Source organism: Eretmochelys imbricata, chromosome 5, assembly GCF_965152235.1.
Source record: "Eretmochelys imbricata isolate rEreImb1 chromosome 5, rEreImb1.hap1, whole genome shotgun sequence".
NCBI classification, from domain to species: domain Eukaryota; kingdom Metazoa; phylum Chordata; order Testudines; family Cheloniidae; genus Eretmochelys; species Eretmochelys imbricata.
Window position 1 is genome coordinate 48,914,768 of NC_135576.1, and position 12,712 is coordinate 48,927,479.

At 41.9% G+C, this 12,712-nt stretch overlaps 1 protein-coding gene across 1 annotated transcript in view; it reads right to left on the reverse strand.

Annotated features, from left to right (window-relative positions):
* ARHGEF28 (Rho guanine nucleotide exchange factor 28) overlaps positions 1-12,712 on the reverse strand; it is a 197,394-nt gene that overhangs the window by 12,338 nt on the left and 172,344 nt on the right. Inside the window, exons 36-37 of the mRNA XM_077818012.1 lie at positions 11,697-12,182; positions 9,760-10,030 (exon numbers count right to left, since the gene is read on the reverse strand). Coding sequence (XP_077674138.1) covers positions 9,760-10,030; positions 11,697-12,182 — 757 coding nt within the window. The remainder of the gene's footprint in view (positions 1-9,759; positions 10,031-11,696; positions 12,183-12,712) is intronic.

Sequence of the window (12,712 nt, forward strand, 5' to 3'; positions counted from 1 at the left end):
TGTGTGAGAAATTGGCATGTAAGGCACCACTGAGAAAGAGGTGCCCACGTATGTAAAATATATAAAATGCCAGTGGTATGTCCGAAGGAAGGGGATAATTAATCTGAATGCTGCACTTCCACAGAATTATAATGCTATTTTAGACTTATCTCCTAATTAACAAAACCCTCAGAAAGGGACATTGGAAATTGCAAAGAGTAAAATTATACAAGAAATCCTCTATTTAAATTAGCCAACATTATAAAAACAACACTTAGTTAACTGTCTTAATTATAAGGCTATGTAATACCACTTCATCCATTGTGGTTATGTTCGAAGACTAGATAAGATATTTTCACTGACAGAATTAGTAACAGAAGTATAAGACCCTACAACTACGGAGGCCAAAAGCAAGTGTTGGTTGAAATATGCTAATTGCAGATGACATATAATGACATATTTTTCACTTTGGTATCACACTGCCATGTGATTTAATCCCTTTTGCCATCTGCTTTAAACAAATGGTGATGTTATTCCCAAGAGGAAAACATACTTCCCTTATGATTCACTTCCACCAAGCATCCCACAAACATTGCTTTATTAAAGTTGAACATAAAACGTTGTGTTCTGTGTCATGACACAAGACTAAAACTTGTTGCCAATTTCAAATTTAAAGACGATTTTATTCTGCCTGTGAGGTTATCTCCTAGCATTAATGCATCTGTGCAACATTAGTGCTAGCACTGATGGAATTACCTTGTCTTACAAATATCTATACTTGTTCAATTAGCTGAATTACAACTATGCTTTGAGCAATGGGTACCTTCGATGCAGTCACTCAGACTAAGGGTACTGGGAATGTGTCTAGAACAAAAGACACAAACTACTCATCTTAGAATTAATGGAATGCTGTCAACTTGGCATCTCGTCAATTTCAAAAACTGCGTTAAAAGTAGTTTCAGATACCACACCTGCCCATGAGTCTCCATGTCAATTTTGTGGGTTTGCAACCACATAGTCCTCTATTTGAAAAAGTGTTTCTCCTCCTTATTCCTGGGTGAAAGACCTATAAAAGCAATGGAGGAATACAGGGCAAACAGTAAAAAGTGACAATATACAATATGTTGTCAAATGCACAGAGTAAGCAAACTTGGGGGTGGGGGAAAGGGTATTTTTTCCATGCTAAAATTATGGAAAAAAAATTTTTTTCCCTGCTAAAATTATGCAGATGGAATATTCAGAGCCCCTGTTTTGCTGTTTGCCATACAGGATTTCCCTAAATGAAATCAGAAATCCTATTAAGCGTGTACTATACTTGGGTGCAATTTTTTTTTTTAAATGCAGATGTTGACTGCTGAACCAGATGACTTCCTCATCTGATAATTTCAAATGAATTGGTTCATTGCTGATGGGTTATGTAAGCGACAGTATGATATATGCAAAAGAAGTTTATGTTTCGATACAAAATTTGGTATTTAAAAATAAACAGACAAATAAAGGAACTGTGATGACATTTTTGTAACAACAAGGAGTCTGGTGGCACTTAAAGACTAACAGATTTATTTGGGCATAAACTTTCGTGGGTAAAAAACTACTTCTTCAGATGCATGGAGTGAAAATTACAGCTGCAGGCATTATATAATGACATATGAAGAGAAGGAAGTTACCTCACAAGTGGAGAACCAGTGTTGAAGAACTGAATCAGAAGAAGTGGTTTTCTACCCACGAAAGCTTAGCCCAAATAAATCAGTTAGTCTTTAAGGTGCCACCGGGCTCCTTGTTGTTTTTGTGGATACGGGCTAACAGGGCTACCCCCGATACAGTACTTGACATTTTTGTAACAGTTACTCAACATCTTGAAAGTCCCAACTGATGAATGAATCCCTATGAGCTGTAGCTCACGAAAGCTTATGCTCAAATAAATTGGTTAGTCTCCAAGGTGCCACAAGTACTCCTATTCAATAAAGCACTCAAACATGAGCTCAAAGTTAAATATGTACCCAAGTGCTGTTCTGAATAGTGATGGTTTTCAGAATCAGGGCTTTGCTAACTTGGAGCCCTGGCGAGACAGTATGAGCACTTTTAGAATGTGTTTAACACTATGTAATATAAAGTGAATATCACCTGATCGTCATACTTATGTTAGTTTTACATGGTGTGGGCCCTGTGACTTCAACAGAATTATTCCTGATTTACACTAGTGTAAATTCTAATCATGCCCATTCAGTGCATTTTTAATTTCCTGGATGGAAAGCACACTGCAGAAAATGATATGTAAATACATCTCACTATGTCATATCTAATGTTAAGGTTATTAAAATCAACATATTACTAAATACTGCATCTTAAATATTAGATTAAAGCAAGTGAAACTGGTTCACACTCTTTAAGAGTGGGCTCAACAAAACAATCATCAGTTTCTTTGCCTCAGGGAGCAACTTTTTAAAAGGATTTAAGAGTATCTAAAAGTATAAGAGACTACAAAAAGGCAAACGGACTGGAAAAATAACTAAAGGAAAACCTCCTCCTTGGATGGGGATAGAAAGTCTAATAATAGAGTTTGCAGTGTTGTAGGCACGTTGGTCCCAGCATAAGAGATAAAAGGTAAGTGAGGTATATATTTTATTGGATCAACATCTGTTGGTAAAGCTTCGGAGCTACACAGAGCTCTTCTTCACGTCTGGGAAAGGTAGTCAGAGTGTCACAGCTAAATACAAGGTAGAACAGATTGTTAAGCATAAGAAGTTAATACAAGTTGCAAGAGACCATTCAAGATGAAGTGGGCAATTAACACCTCTGCAGTCTTAGGACAAAGGAGGGTTAGTGGGTTACAGACTGGTGTAATAATTCATAAAACCGGTGTCTCTAGTGAGTCCTTGATTTTTAATGTCTAGCAAAGTTATGAATTCAAGTTCCCTGGCCTGGGACTCACCAGCTAGACTTCGAATGGTTCACCTGAGTCTCCCTCCAACATACTTTGCTCTTTTCTATCTAGAACACCTGAATATTTATGAGGCTACCTGGGTCAACTCTCTAAAGGGATAATGCTGCAAGGGGCTGAATGCCCTTAGCTTGACTACAAGAGGAGTTAAGGGCACTCAGCACATCATAGTGTGAAGTGTACCCCTATTCAGAGGGGCGGCACAAAGCCTTAAATTGACTTAAAGCCCACTTTAGCACTTGGGGAAGCACAAGTGGGATTTAAGTGGTGCACAGGTCTTGAGCTGGCCCTCTGCACAGGAATGAATTTTACCTAGGAGGCACTCAGCTCATGGCACACTACCCAATCCCTGAAAACAGGTTTGTTGCAATAAAGCCAAGGGTTCCCACCACCATGGCTAGGCTTCTGTACTTTGAAATGATGGCTAAATTGGGCAATAATTTGAAAATGATCAAGATGCCACAGATAGAGAAGCATTGTGAATATTTAAGCATGGGCGGTGGGTGGAGATCCCCTTCAGGGAGGCTAGCTCCTGGCTGCACCCCTTCTGCTTGTGCTGCCCCCCCCCCCCACAGCCAGAGCCCTGAGACCCACTTCCCCCCCCCTGCAGCTGGACCCACAAGCCCTTTCCCCCGCCACACCCAGAGGAGCCCCGAGTCCCCCACCTCGGCTAGGAGAGCCTTGGGCCAAATGCAGCCCTGAGCACCTCCCTTCACCCCATGGCCAAAAGAGCCCCAGGCCTGATGGAGCCCCCCACAGCCAAGCCACACCTTCCCAGAACCAAAGCCGCCCAGCAGGAAAAGCTCTTGTCTTTTCTCTTCTGGAAGAAGAACCTGAGCTTTTGATTTGCCCCATGCACGTTCCGGGGTAGCTGGGGAGGCAGTATGTGTTATGCAGCTTCCCAGTGTTCACCAACAATCTCCCTGAAGTCCAGAGAGATTACTGAAGAACCCAGGAAGCTGAATAGCAGATACTGCCTCCTTGACTACCTCGGAACCTTCACGAGGCATAATAGTAAGCAAAAACTTCCACCAAACTCACAACCAGCATCCGGCAGCAGCAGCTGCGCCAGGGGAGGCTGAGCCTCCTGTGGCCTATTATACCTGCCACCCATGTATATAAGCTAAATGAGAGGAGATGAATAATTGGTGCATCCATTCAAAATTGTCTCTGATCACTAAAGAAAACAACTCAAGATGTGAGGTTTTCATCCTTCCCCCAAAAATGTGTTTTATGCTCTCAGAAGTGTCAGAATGATTAATAGTGAAAAACGTGTATAAGTAAAATGGTGTTATGAATGTTTTAATCTTTTGCTTGTTTGGAATGATATCAATAATTTTTGGTATATTCCCAAGAAATATTTTTGTGATACTTTTCAGTACACCATACAGTACATGGACATATCTTGTGCTGAGATTGCAAAAAATAAAAAATCAAACTTCAATTTCCCCCCAGATTTATCCTTTGTACAGACTTCAATACAATTACTGGTACAGATAACATCTGAATAGAAAATGCACTACAGCACCTTATATTGAAGCGTTCATATAAGACTTTAAAAGGGGTTCAAAGTGTACACATTAATCAAATCTAAGAGATAACGATTCAGTACTATGCATGGCTAAATCCTGAGGCATCATTGTGGATATGTACCCCGACACGTCAATTGAATTCCGGGAAGTAATTTATTCAATTCTCAAGCTATCCAGACACAGAACTGTATTTTCTTCCTCTTTCCAATTAGCTGAAGTAGTTAAATTATCTGCATGAAAGAAGACAACAATTACCCTAGAGCAGGGGTGGCCAACGTGTGGCTCCGGAGCCACGTGCGGCTCTTCAGAGGTTAATATGCAGCTCCTTACCTAGGCACTGATTCTGGGGTGGAGCTCTAGATGCTAACTTTCCAGTGTGCTTGGGGATGCTCACTGCTCACCCCTCTGCTCTGCCCAAAGCCCTGCCCCCCCTCCACCCCTTCCCCTGAGCCTGCCATGCCCTCGCTCCTCCCCCACATAGCCTCCTGTGCATGTGAAACAGATGACTGCAGTGGGCGGGGGGAGGGGGGGTGTAGGCGCTGATTGTTGGGGGCTGCGGGCAGATGGGAGGCGTTGGGGGCTGGGGAGTAGATGAGGGACTACTGACGTATTACTGTGGCTCTTTGGCAATGTACATTGGTAAATTCTGGCTCCTTTTCAGGCTCAGGTTGGCCACCCCGACCTAGAGTATGAAGACACTTTTCTATCAATCATTTTCTTCCTTCTACTAAATGACTGTATGGGAACTAATGCCAGTTACAGCTTAAGGGAACTTGCCCTAGGTCTTTGGTAAGCGCTCTCTCGCAAACACACACGATTTGTAATCGTGTCAGCTATGTGAAGAAACCCTATGTCTTACCTTTTAAAATATTAATTCAGTATTATTCAGTAAAGAAATGTAGCTATTTTCATGTGGGTATATTTATAAAGTTAAATTGTGTGGCAGGTAATACACCATAGAAGATAGCATCATTAGCTTTTTGTTAATATTTATAGGCATTAAATGTCTTGTTTCTGAAAATTATTTCATATCTTATTTTTCCAGTATTCCTACATACTTATTACAAAACACTTAATAATGCAGTAAAAGCAATTGCCTAAATGCAGTCAATTGTTAAAATCAGAACTGTACCTGCAATATAATTATTTGTGCATTGCCATTTCTAGTCAACTAGAAGCACAAAATATTCAACAGTTGTTTTTTAATTCTATTTCCACTTATAATTATAACTTGTGTGTATTTTTTCCTCAGAGAATTATAAGAATTCACAATAGCTTTCAATAGAAATGGCTGAAAAATTTAAAACACCTTTCACAATTTTGTCAAAACTTTGAAAATTCAAAAAGTTTTCACTAACTCGTTTTCCTACATTTCTGATTGGGTGATGTCATAGTTAAGAGCAATGGCACTTGTATTCCTCCTCCACGGTTAAGCAAGGGCACCCACTCTCAGGCTTCTGGCTCCCCAGCCAGCACCTCTTCTGGACAGAGGCCTGTCTCTCTCTCTCTCTCTCTCTCTCTCCATCCTGACCAGGTTTTTCCCAGGCTGCAGAGTTTCCTACCTACACTCTGAGATCCCGAGCAAGCCAGACTGTTTAAGCAAGCCTCCTTTGCCTTCTTCTTAGAGGCTATAAACAGGGTAGTTACCCACAGTTGTTATGACCTGGCTCTTTCTAAGCAAGCACATTTATTCTTAAGGTAAAAGCATTACAGGAAAAGCATATTAAAAACAATTAAAAAAACACCTAATAAGCTTACCAGAGATCACACCCTTCCCCCAAACTCCACAAAGACTCTGGTTGGTGTCAGTACTTCCAACTTTCCCTAGAGGATTGGGCCCTCCCTTTGGACTGAACGTCCTGCCCATTTGCTGGATCAGAACCAAGGCCCCAAGTCAGTTTAAACTCAGTTTATTTATCCAAAAGTCCATTCTTTGTCTGCTGGTCTCTGGAGAAGCCAGTTTGAACCAGTATATGCAAGTCTCTCCAGGTGGTGGTGCCTCTCAGGAGGTTTTTACAATCTGAGTGAATTTGCCTAATCATACCCCATTGTTCTTAGTTCTTGGAAAGCTAGGGTCCCCCACCCCAGGGAATGACATAGAATACCTGGCCCACAGTGAAACATAAATTTAACACAGTAAGATTTAACTTAATTCAATGAGGTCTGTCCAAGATATTGCAGGATATTGCCATACATGTCAGTCAGAATTTTGGAACACTACGGAGCAGAACTGACTTTATCCTGACGAGGTATCAGGAAATGTGTGCATATGATTAGAGATCTCCCTGAACTCTGCAAGTTTAACAAAATGCATGGGGAAAAAAAATCAGTTTCCTGATATGAAATATCCACACAACTCAGCTTATTTTATGTTGGGTGATTTACTTCATTTCCATCTGCTGAGCCATTTGATTTTGCTTTAGAATGCCATCTGTCTTTCAGCAGAGAAGTTTAAAGTTCTTCTCATGCCGTACTCTGTGTACAGCAGCACATGATGAATGACAGAGCGAGGCCTGAATCATTCAGACTCACGCAGTGGAGGACCGTAATACAAAATACCTTTCATCTGTTTTACAAACATTATAATGGAATATCATTCAATATCTGTTTGCGGGGTTCAACGCATCACCTGCTCTAGGAGTACACTATGGGTAATGTTTTTAAAAGTGCCTATGTAACTTAGGAGCCCAAGGGCTTGTCTACACACAGAAGTTGCACCAGGATAACGTAAAATCAATTTAATCAAAGCAGTGCAACTTTTGGCACGTATTCCCTTCTGTAGGTTTAATACTGGTTACATTGGTTCAGCTTGCACCTGCACATTTATCAATGCAAGCTAAATAAATTTCCATACATTTAATCCTGCATAAGTGTTGACACACAGAGTTGCATTAGTTTAACTACATCAGAATAAAAATCACAGTTTTAGTTAAACTGGAACAACCTTGACTAGGCCTAGGTCATTTAGGCATTTTTGAAAATGTTACCCTGTATTAATAGGGCCCTACCAAATTCACCATCCATTTTGGTCATAGGACTTTAAAAATAGTATATTTCATGATTTCAGCTATTTAAATCTGAAATATCACAGTGTTGCAACTGTAGGGTCTTGACCCAAAAAGGAGTTGAGGGGGAATCACAACGTTGTGGGGCCGGGGGGGAGGAGGGGGGGTTGCAGTATTGCTACCCTTACTTTTGCACTGCTGCGGGCGGTGGTGGTGCCTTTGGACCTGGGCAGCAGGAGAGCGGTGGCTGCTGGCATCGGGAGCCCAGCTCTGACGGCAGAGCCACCACCAGCAGCAGCGCAGAAGTAAGGATGGCCTGGCGTGGTATGGCCAGTCAGCAGCCGCCACTCTCCAGCCACCCAGGTCCAAAGGCAGCAGCACAGAAGGGTGGCATGGCATGGCTGCTGGCAGGGCGCTGCCTTCAGAGCTGGGCACCTGCCTAAAGCCGCCACTCTCTGACCGCCCAGCTCTGAAGGCAGCACAGAAGTAAGGGTAGCAATACTGTAATCCCCACTAAAATAATCTTGCAACCCCCCTGCAAGTCCCTTTTGGGTCAGGACCCCCAATTTGAGAAACGCTGGTCTCCCCTGTGAAATCTGTACAGTATAGGGTAAAAGCACACAAAAGACCAGATTTCACGGTCTGTGACATGTTTTTCATGGCTGTGAATTTGGTAGGGCCCTATGTATTAATAATTAAGCTGATTTGCTTTGTTACACAATCTAAAACAGTTATAATGATCAGACTAAACTGGCCCATTTTTGATTATTATAGGGTAACTGATCGTTATTGCTATATGGGAAGCAAGTGTGTTAAGGATAATGTTTGCTCAAGTAAGACTTGAGCTGATTCTTTTTTCATGCATAAAAAAGGGAATTAAGGAGCCAACTCCTTGGTCAATGAAATTCTTGTTTGAGTAACAACTTTAAGATTTGGCCCAAGATAAATGAAAATAACACTGTGCATATGCATGTTTTCAATTTTTGATCACACTCAGTTCCACTCTCCATTGTTTTTTTGCCCTGTTTTGAACATAACCCCTACACAGTTGGTTGTAGAAAGAGTGATCTTTCTGCACTGCCATGAACCAGGCTCAGATCCAATTCTCAGGATATTTTTATTCTTTGAGCTGGCAGGAGGTAATGTGTTCAGACCTCACCCAGTAATGCTAAATTGCCTTGTTTCACTTGGAATCACAGAAGTTAGTGTTAGGGGTAAAAACCCTACTAGGTCATTTAATCGATTTCCCTGCCAGTGCCGGCTTGTCCCCTACATCTATTAGATCTTATTTATTTCTTGGCTTTTTTAACCAGGTTCATCAGAGTGCCTTACGAACTGTAATGAATCAATGAAGATACTAAATAAGACCAGAGCTGACACAGAACCTGAAGGCACCCCAGCTAGCTGCTTCCTTGAAAACTTGATACTTTGGAGTTTATCATTAACTTTTATTTAAATCCTTCAACAAGTTTTCAATCCATAGGACAATGTTTCTTGCTTGCCTGTATTGAGTGTGAGATTTCATGAAATAATATCAACTGCAGGAACAGAATCCAAACATTTTATCTACAACTTTTCCTGCATCCAGTAATTTTGCATTTTGGGAGCAGGAATGGGCATAATCAAGGTCATACAGTAAGAGCTATTCTTCACAAACTCATACTACTTATTTTTCAAGATTCCTTTACTCTCTGAAGTTATGTGATTTTCCTTCCATGATTAAGGTGAGTCTTTCAATGCCATTCTCAGTGGATCCTCAATGAGGTCCTGAAGCAAAGGGTATGTTCAAGGATTACTCTAAGCACTAATCATCAGTTAGCAGTTATAAATTAAAATCTGTTCTGACTGAGAAATTTCAAGTATTGAACAGGAAGTTTCTTGCAGTAGCAACTTGTCTGCAGCCTTGATATTTTACACAGTAATGTGAAATGCAAGCAAACCTTAGCATGTTGAAAAAAGGCCTTGATTTGGTGACACACAGGATAGCTTTCGCAAAGATTGAGTTATTCATCTATTTTTGTTCCATTCCTCTGACTTCCTTTTCTCCTCTCCTGTCAGTTAGCGTAATAGAGTTGTCTCAGTAAAATCTACTGTATTAACAACTCTTCTCACACATCACAATCAAATCGTGATCAAGTATCAGCCATGCGTCCATTGGCACACACACAACAACTCACCACTGCAATATTATTAGTGTTCCTTTTTACTACAGAATCGCCTTCATTTTTTAGGAATAATCCCTCTGAGAGGTGATGGATTGCCTGTTTTGTCTATTAGATACAGATTTAAGGTGTTTAATTACCATTATTACAAGCATCCTTGTTGCTTTTGCAGGAGGAGGATACCTGATGGCAGGGAGCAGTAGATTTCCAAAGTTCATTGGTGATGGCTGGTTGATTTTCACTAGTCCTGGTTATATCTGAATTGGTGACGTTTATCCCATATACACCATCCTGGTACACTAGAGATGGATTTGATTTGTTGAGACTGTTTAGTGACATCTGTACTAAAGTTTCATTTATGAAGAATGAATTTTCAGCACTTAAGCTCTCCGATTGATTATGTCCCATTATCTGAACAAGAGAAAACAAGGAAAACATGTAGCTAACCACTTCACCTTTGCCTGACATCATCAGTCCCCTTCTTATACTAGCTGCCAATAAGGGTGAAATTCATAACAAATGTCCACTTTATTCATCAGGAACACATTAAGTCGGTTGTGTTGTATAAGAATAATCAGCAAGAGTCTGCTAAATAATGTCTCAGCTCCATTCATAATACAAGAAAACAAATCAATGTTTGCCAAATGGAAAACAACGAAGGGCCAGATCCAGGGAGGAGCTGAGCTTTTGCTATTCACTTTGAAGGGGTTAAACTCTGTCCCTCTGCTCAACATTGGACCATGTCACTTAGAAAGAAGGAGCAGAAATGGCAGTATAACCACTCCAGTTGCAAATTCATAGAAGCTTTTAAGAAGTCATCAGTGTCTTCTTTTCAAGCAGATCTTGAGAGTGTCATTCTTTCAACAGGCAGAGGGGGTTTGTTAATACATGAGGCCACCACTGAGACAGCCTTCGGGGACAAAGACTGAATTTCAGCCATAGCAATGAAGAGCTTATAGCTTTCAGTTAAAGGAATGGGAAGCAGAAACTTGACACTGGAGGCTCCCTAGACCGCTCTGGTGTTCCTCTCTCTCCATCACAGTCTGTTAGCACTTCTCCCACCCATTAAAACATTCAAATAGACACCCCCACTCCCTCTATTACAGTTGATGGACAGACTCTTTTTGTCATCCCTTTTAGTAAGTCCTGCCCAGTGAACCAACGTGCATTGGAAACTGAAATACTCTCCAGCTGCACCAGTGCTCAGACTGGTAACTATACAGATTTACTCACATTCACACTGCTTTCACCAAGGTTAGATCAAATAGGGAGGTGAGTGGAAGGAGGCCCTCACTCACCTCTCACTTTGAGCGCTGGCCTGGACCGAGCCTCAGCTGGGGCTGGTCAGGGACATATGTGATTTCCTGACAACTTTTCACTCTCATGCCCCCAACTCCCAGGACTGTTGGGGGCGGGAATTTGGTTCCCTTCATAGCTCAGAGCAGTCTCAGAAATTCTGCAAATTGTGTCAACTGACAATGGCCCCCACCAGGCCTTTATACCATCAGGGTTTGCTGGCCTGAAGCACAACCCCTCCTGCCCGCATCTGAGATGCAGCTTGTGAGAGAGGGTGACACAGAAAAGGTTTTATACCCGCCAGGGATTCCCGCACTGGGGAAAGCCCCAGCTGCTCACTTGAGCCAGCACTGTTGCAAAGGGACTGCAGCAACTGTTGAGGATCTGTCCCTTAGAAGTTTCTAGACAGTCTGCACCCCACACATGGATATAGCCTTCCTCTAAGAAACAGGGGTGTTCTCTTGCTCCAGAAAACTAAACATTTCCCCAACTATTTAATGGGAAAGCAGAAGTGGTTGAGTAAAATGTGGACATGATGATCCTTTCTATTTCCTCACGTTTATACCCATGGGCCGAGTGTCATTCTGCAGTGCTCCTAGCCTTTGGGAAACCCTTGGATGCTTCTGAAGCTAGGTCACATACACACCAACTCAATACGTTGCCAAGTGAAGTATCAGATTTGTCTCAGAAAAAACTTTCTGCAATTTCAGCATCTTAAGGGTAGGTCACTATAATAATATAGACTGGCTTAGGGTAAAATTATCGAAGGGAAATCATGTACCTCATTGCTCCCTGATGGAAATGCTGCAGGCAGACTGCTCTGGCGGCTGTGTTTCCAGTGCCACAATATCTTTTGTTGCATCTTCACGTTATCTCTTTCCTTTTCCACCATCCTCTGGCCCTCCCTAAGCCTTTCCAGGTTCTGCTGGAACTCCTGCAGCTGAAGCTCCAGTTCTCCCCGGTTCCGATGAAGAAGCTGTTCCTGACATAGGCAATCTCTCTCCCTCTCCTGCAGCTGATTCTCTCTTATCTCCTGCTCCCGTTGCTGCTGGTCACACTCGCGGGACCAACGCTGCTGCTCCTGTTGAAACTGTTGCTGAAGTTTGTGTATATTTGCCAGTTCTTCCCTTTGTTTTTCCAAATTTCGGTATTTTTCCTGGTCTAGCAGTAGGTTTCCACGAGAACTGTGACTCCGACTGGTCCTTTCATGCTCTTGCAGTAGTATCTTATGGATCTCCACATGGCTGTCCTGGATGGTTAAGGCTGCCTAGTCACCAAAACCAAATATTAATTTCCACCTGGTTTTGAATTTTTTTAATAAACATTATGTAAAAATATTACTATTTTCCTTAAGCATCAGCACTCAAGTGCATACTGGCTCAGACCAAAGGTCCATCTAGCCCAGTATCCTGTCTTCCGACAGTGGCCAGTGCCAAGTGCCCCAGAGGGAATGAACAGGTAATCATCAAGTGATCCATCCCCTGTCACCCAGTCCCAGCTTCTGGCAAACATAGGCTAGGGACACCATCCCTGCCCATCCTGGCTCATAGCCATTGATGGACCTACCCTCCATGAATTTATCTAGTTCTTTTTTGAACCCTGTTATAGTCTTATCCTTCACAACATCCTCTGGCAAGGAGTTCCACAGGTTGACTGTGCGTTGTGTGAAGAAATGCTTCCTTTTGTTTGTTTTAAACCTGCTGCCTATTAAAAGTACAGAATTCGTATTCATGCATGTTCTGAGAGACATTTTGTAATGAACTGAATCATTTCACTCTTTTTCAGGGAGTTTCTAGT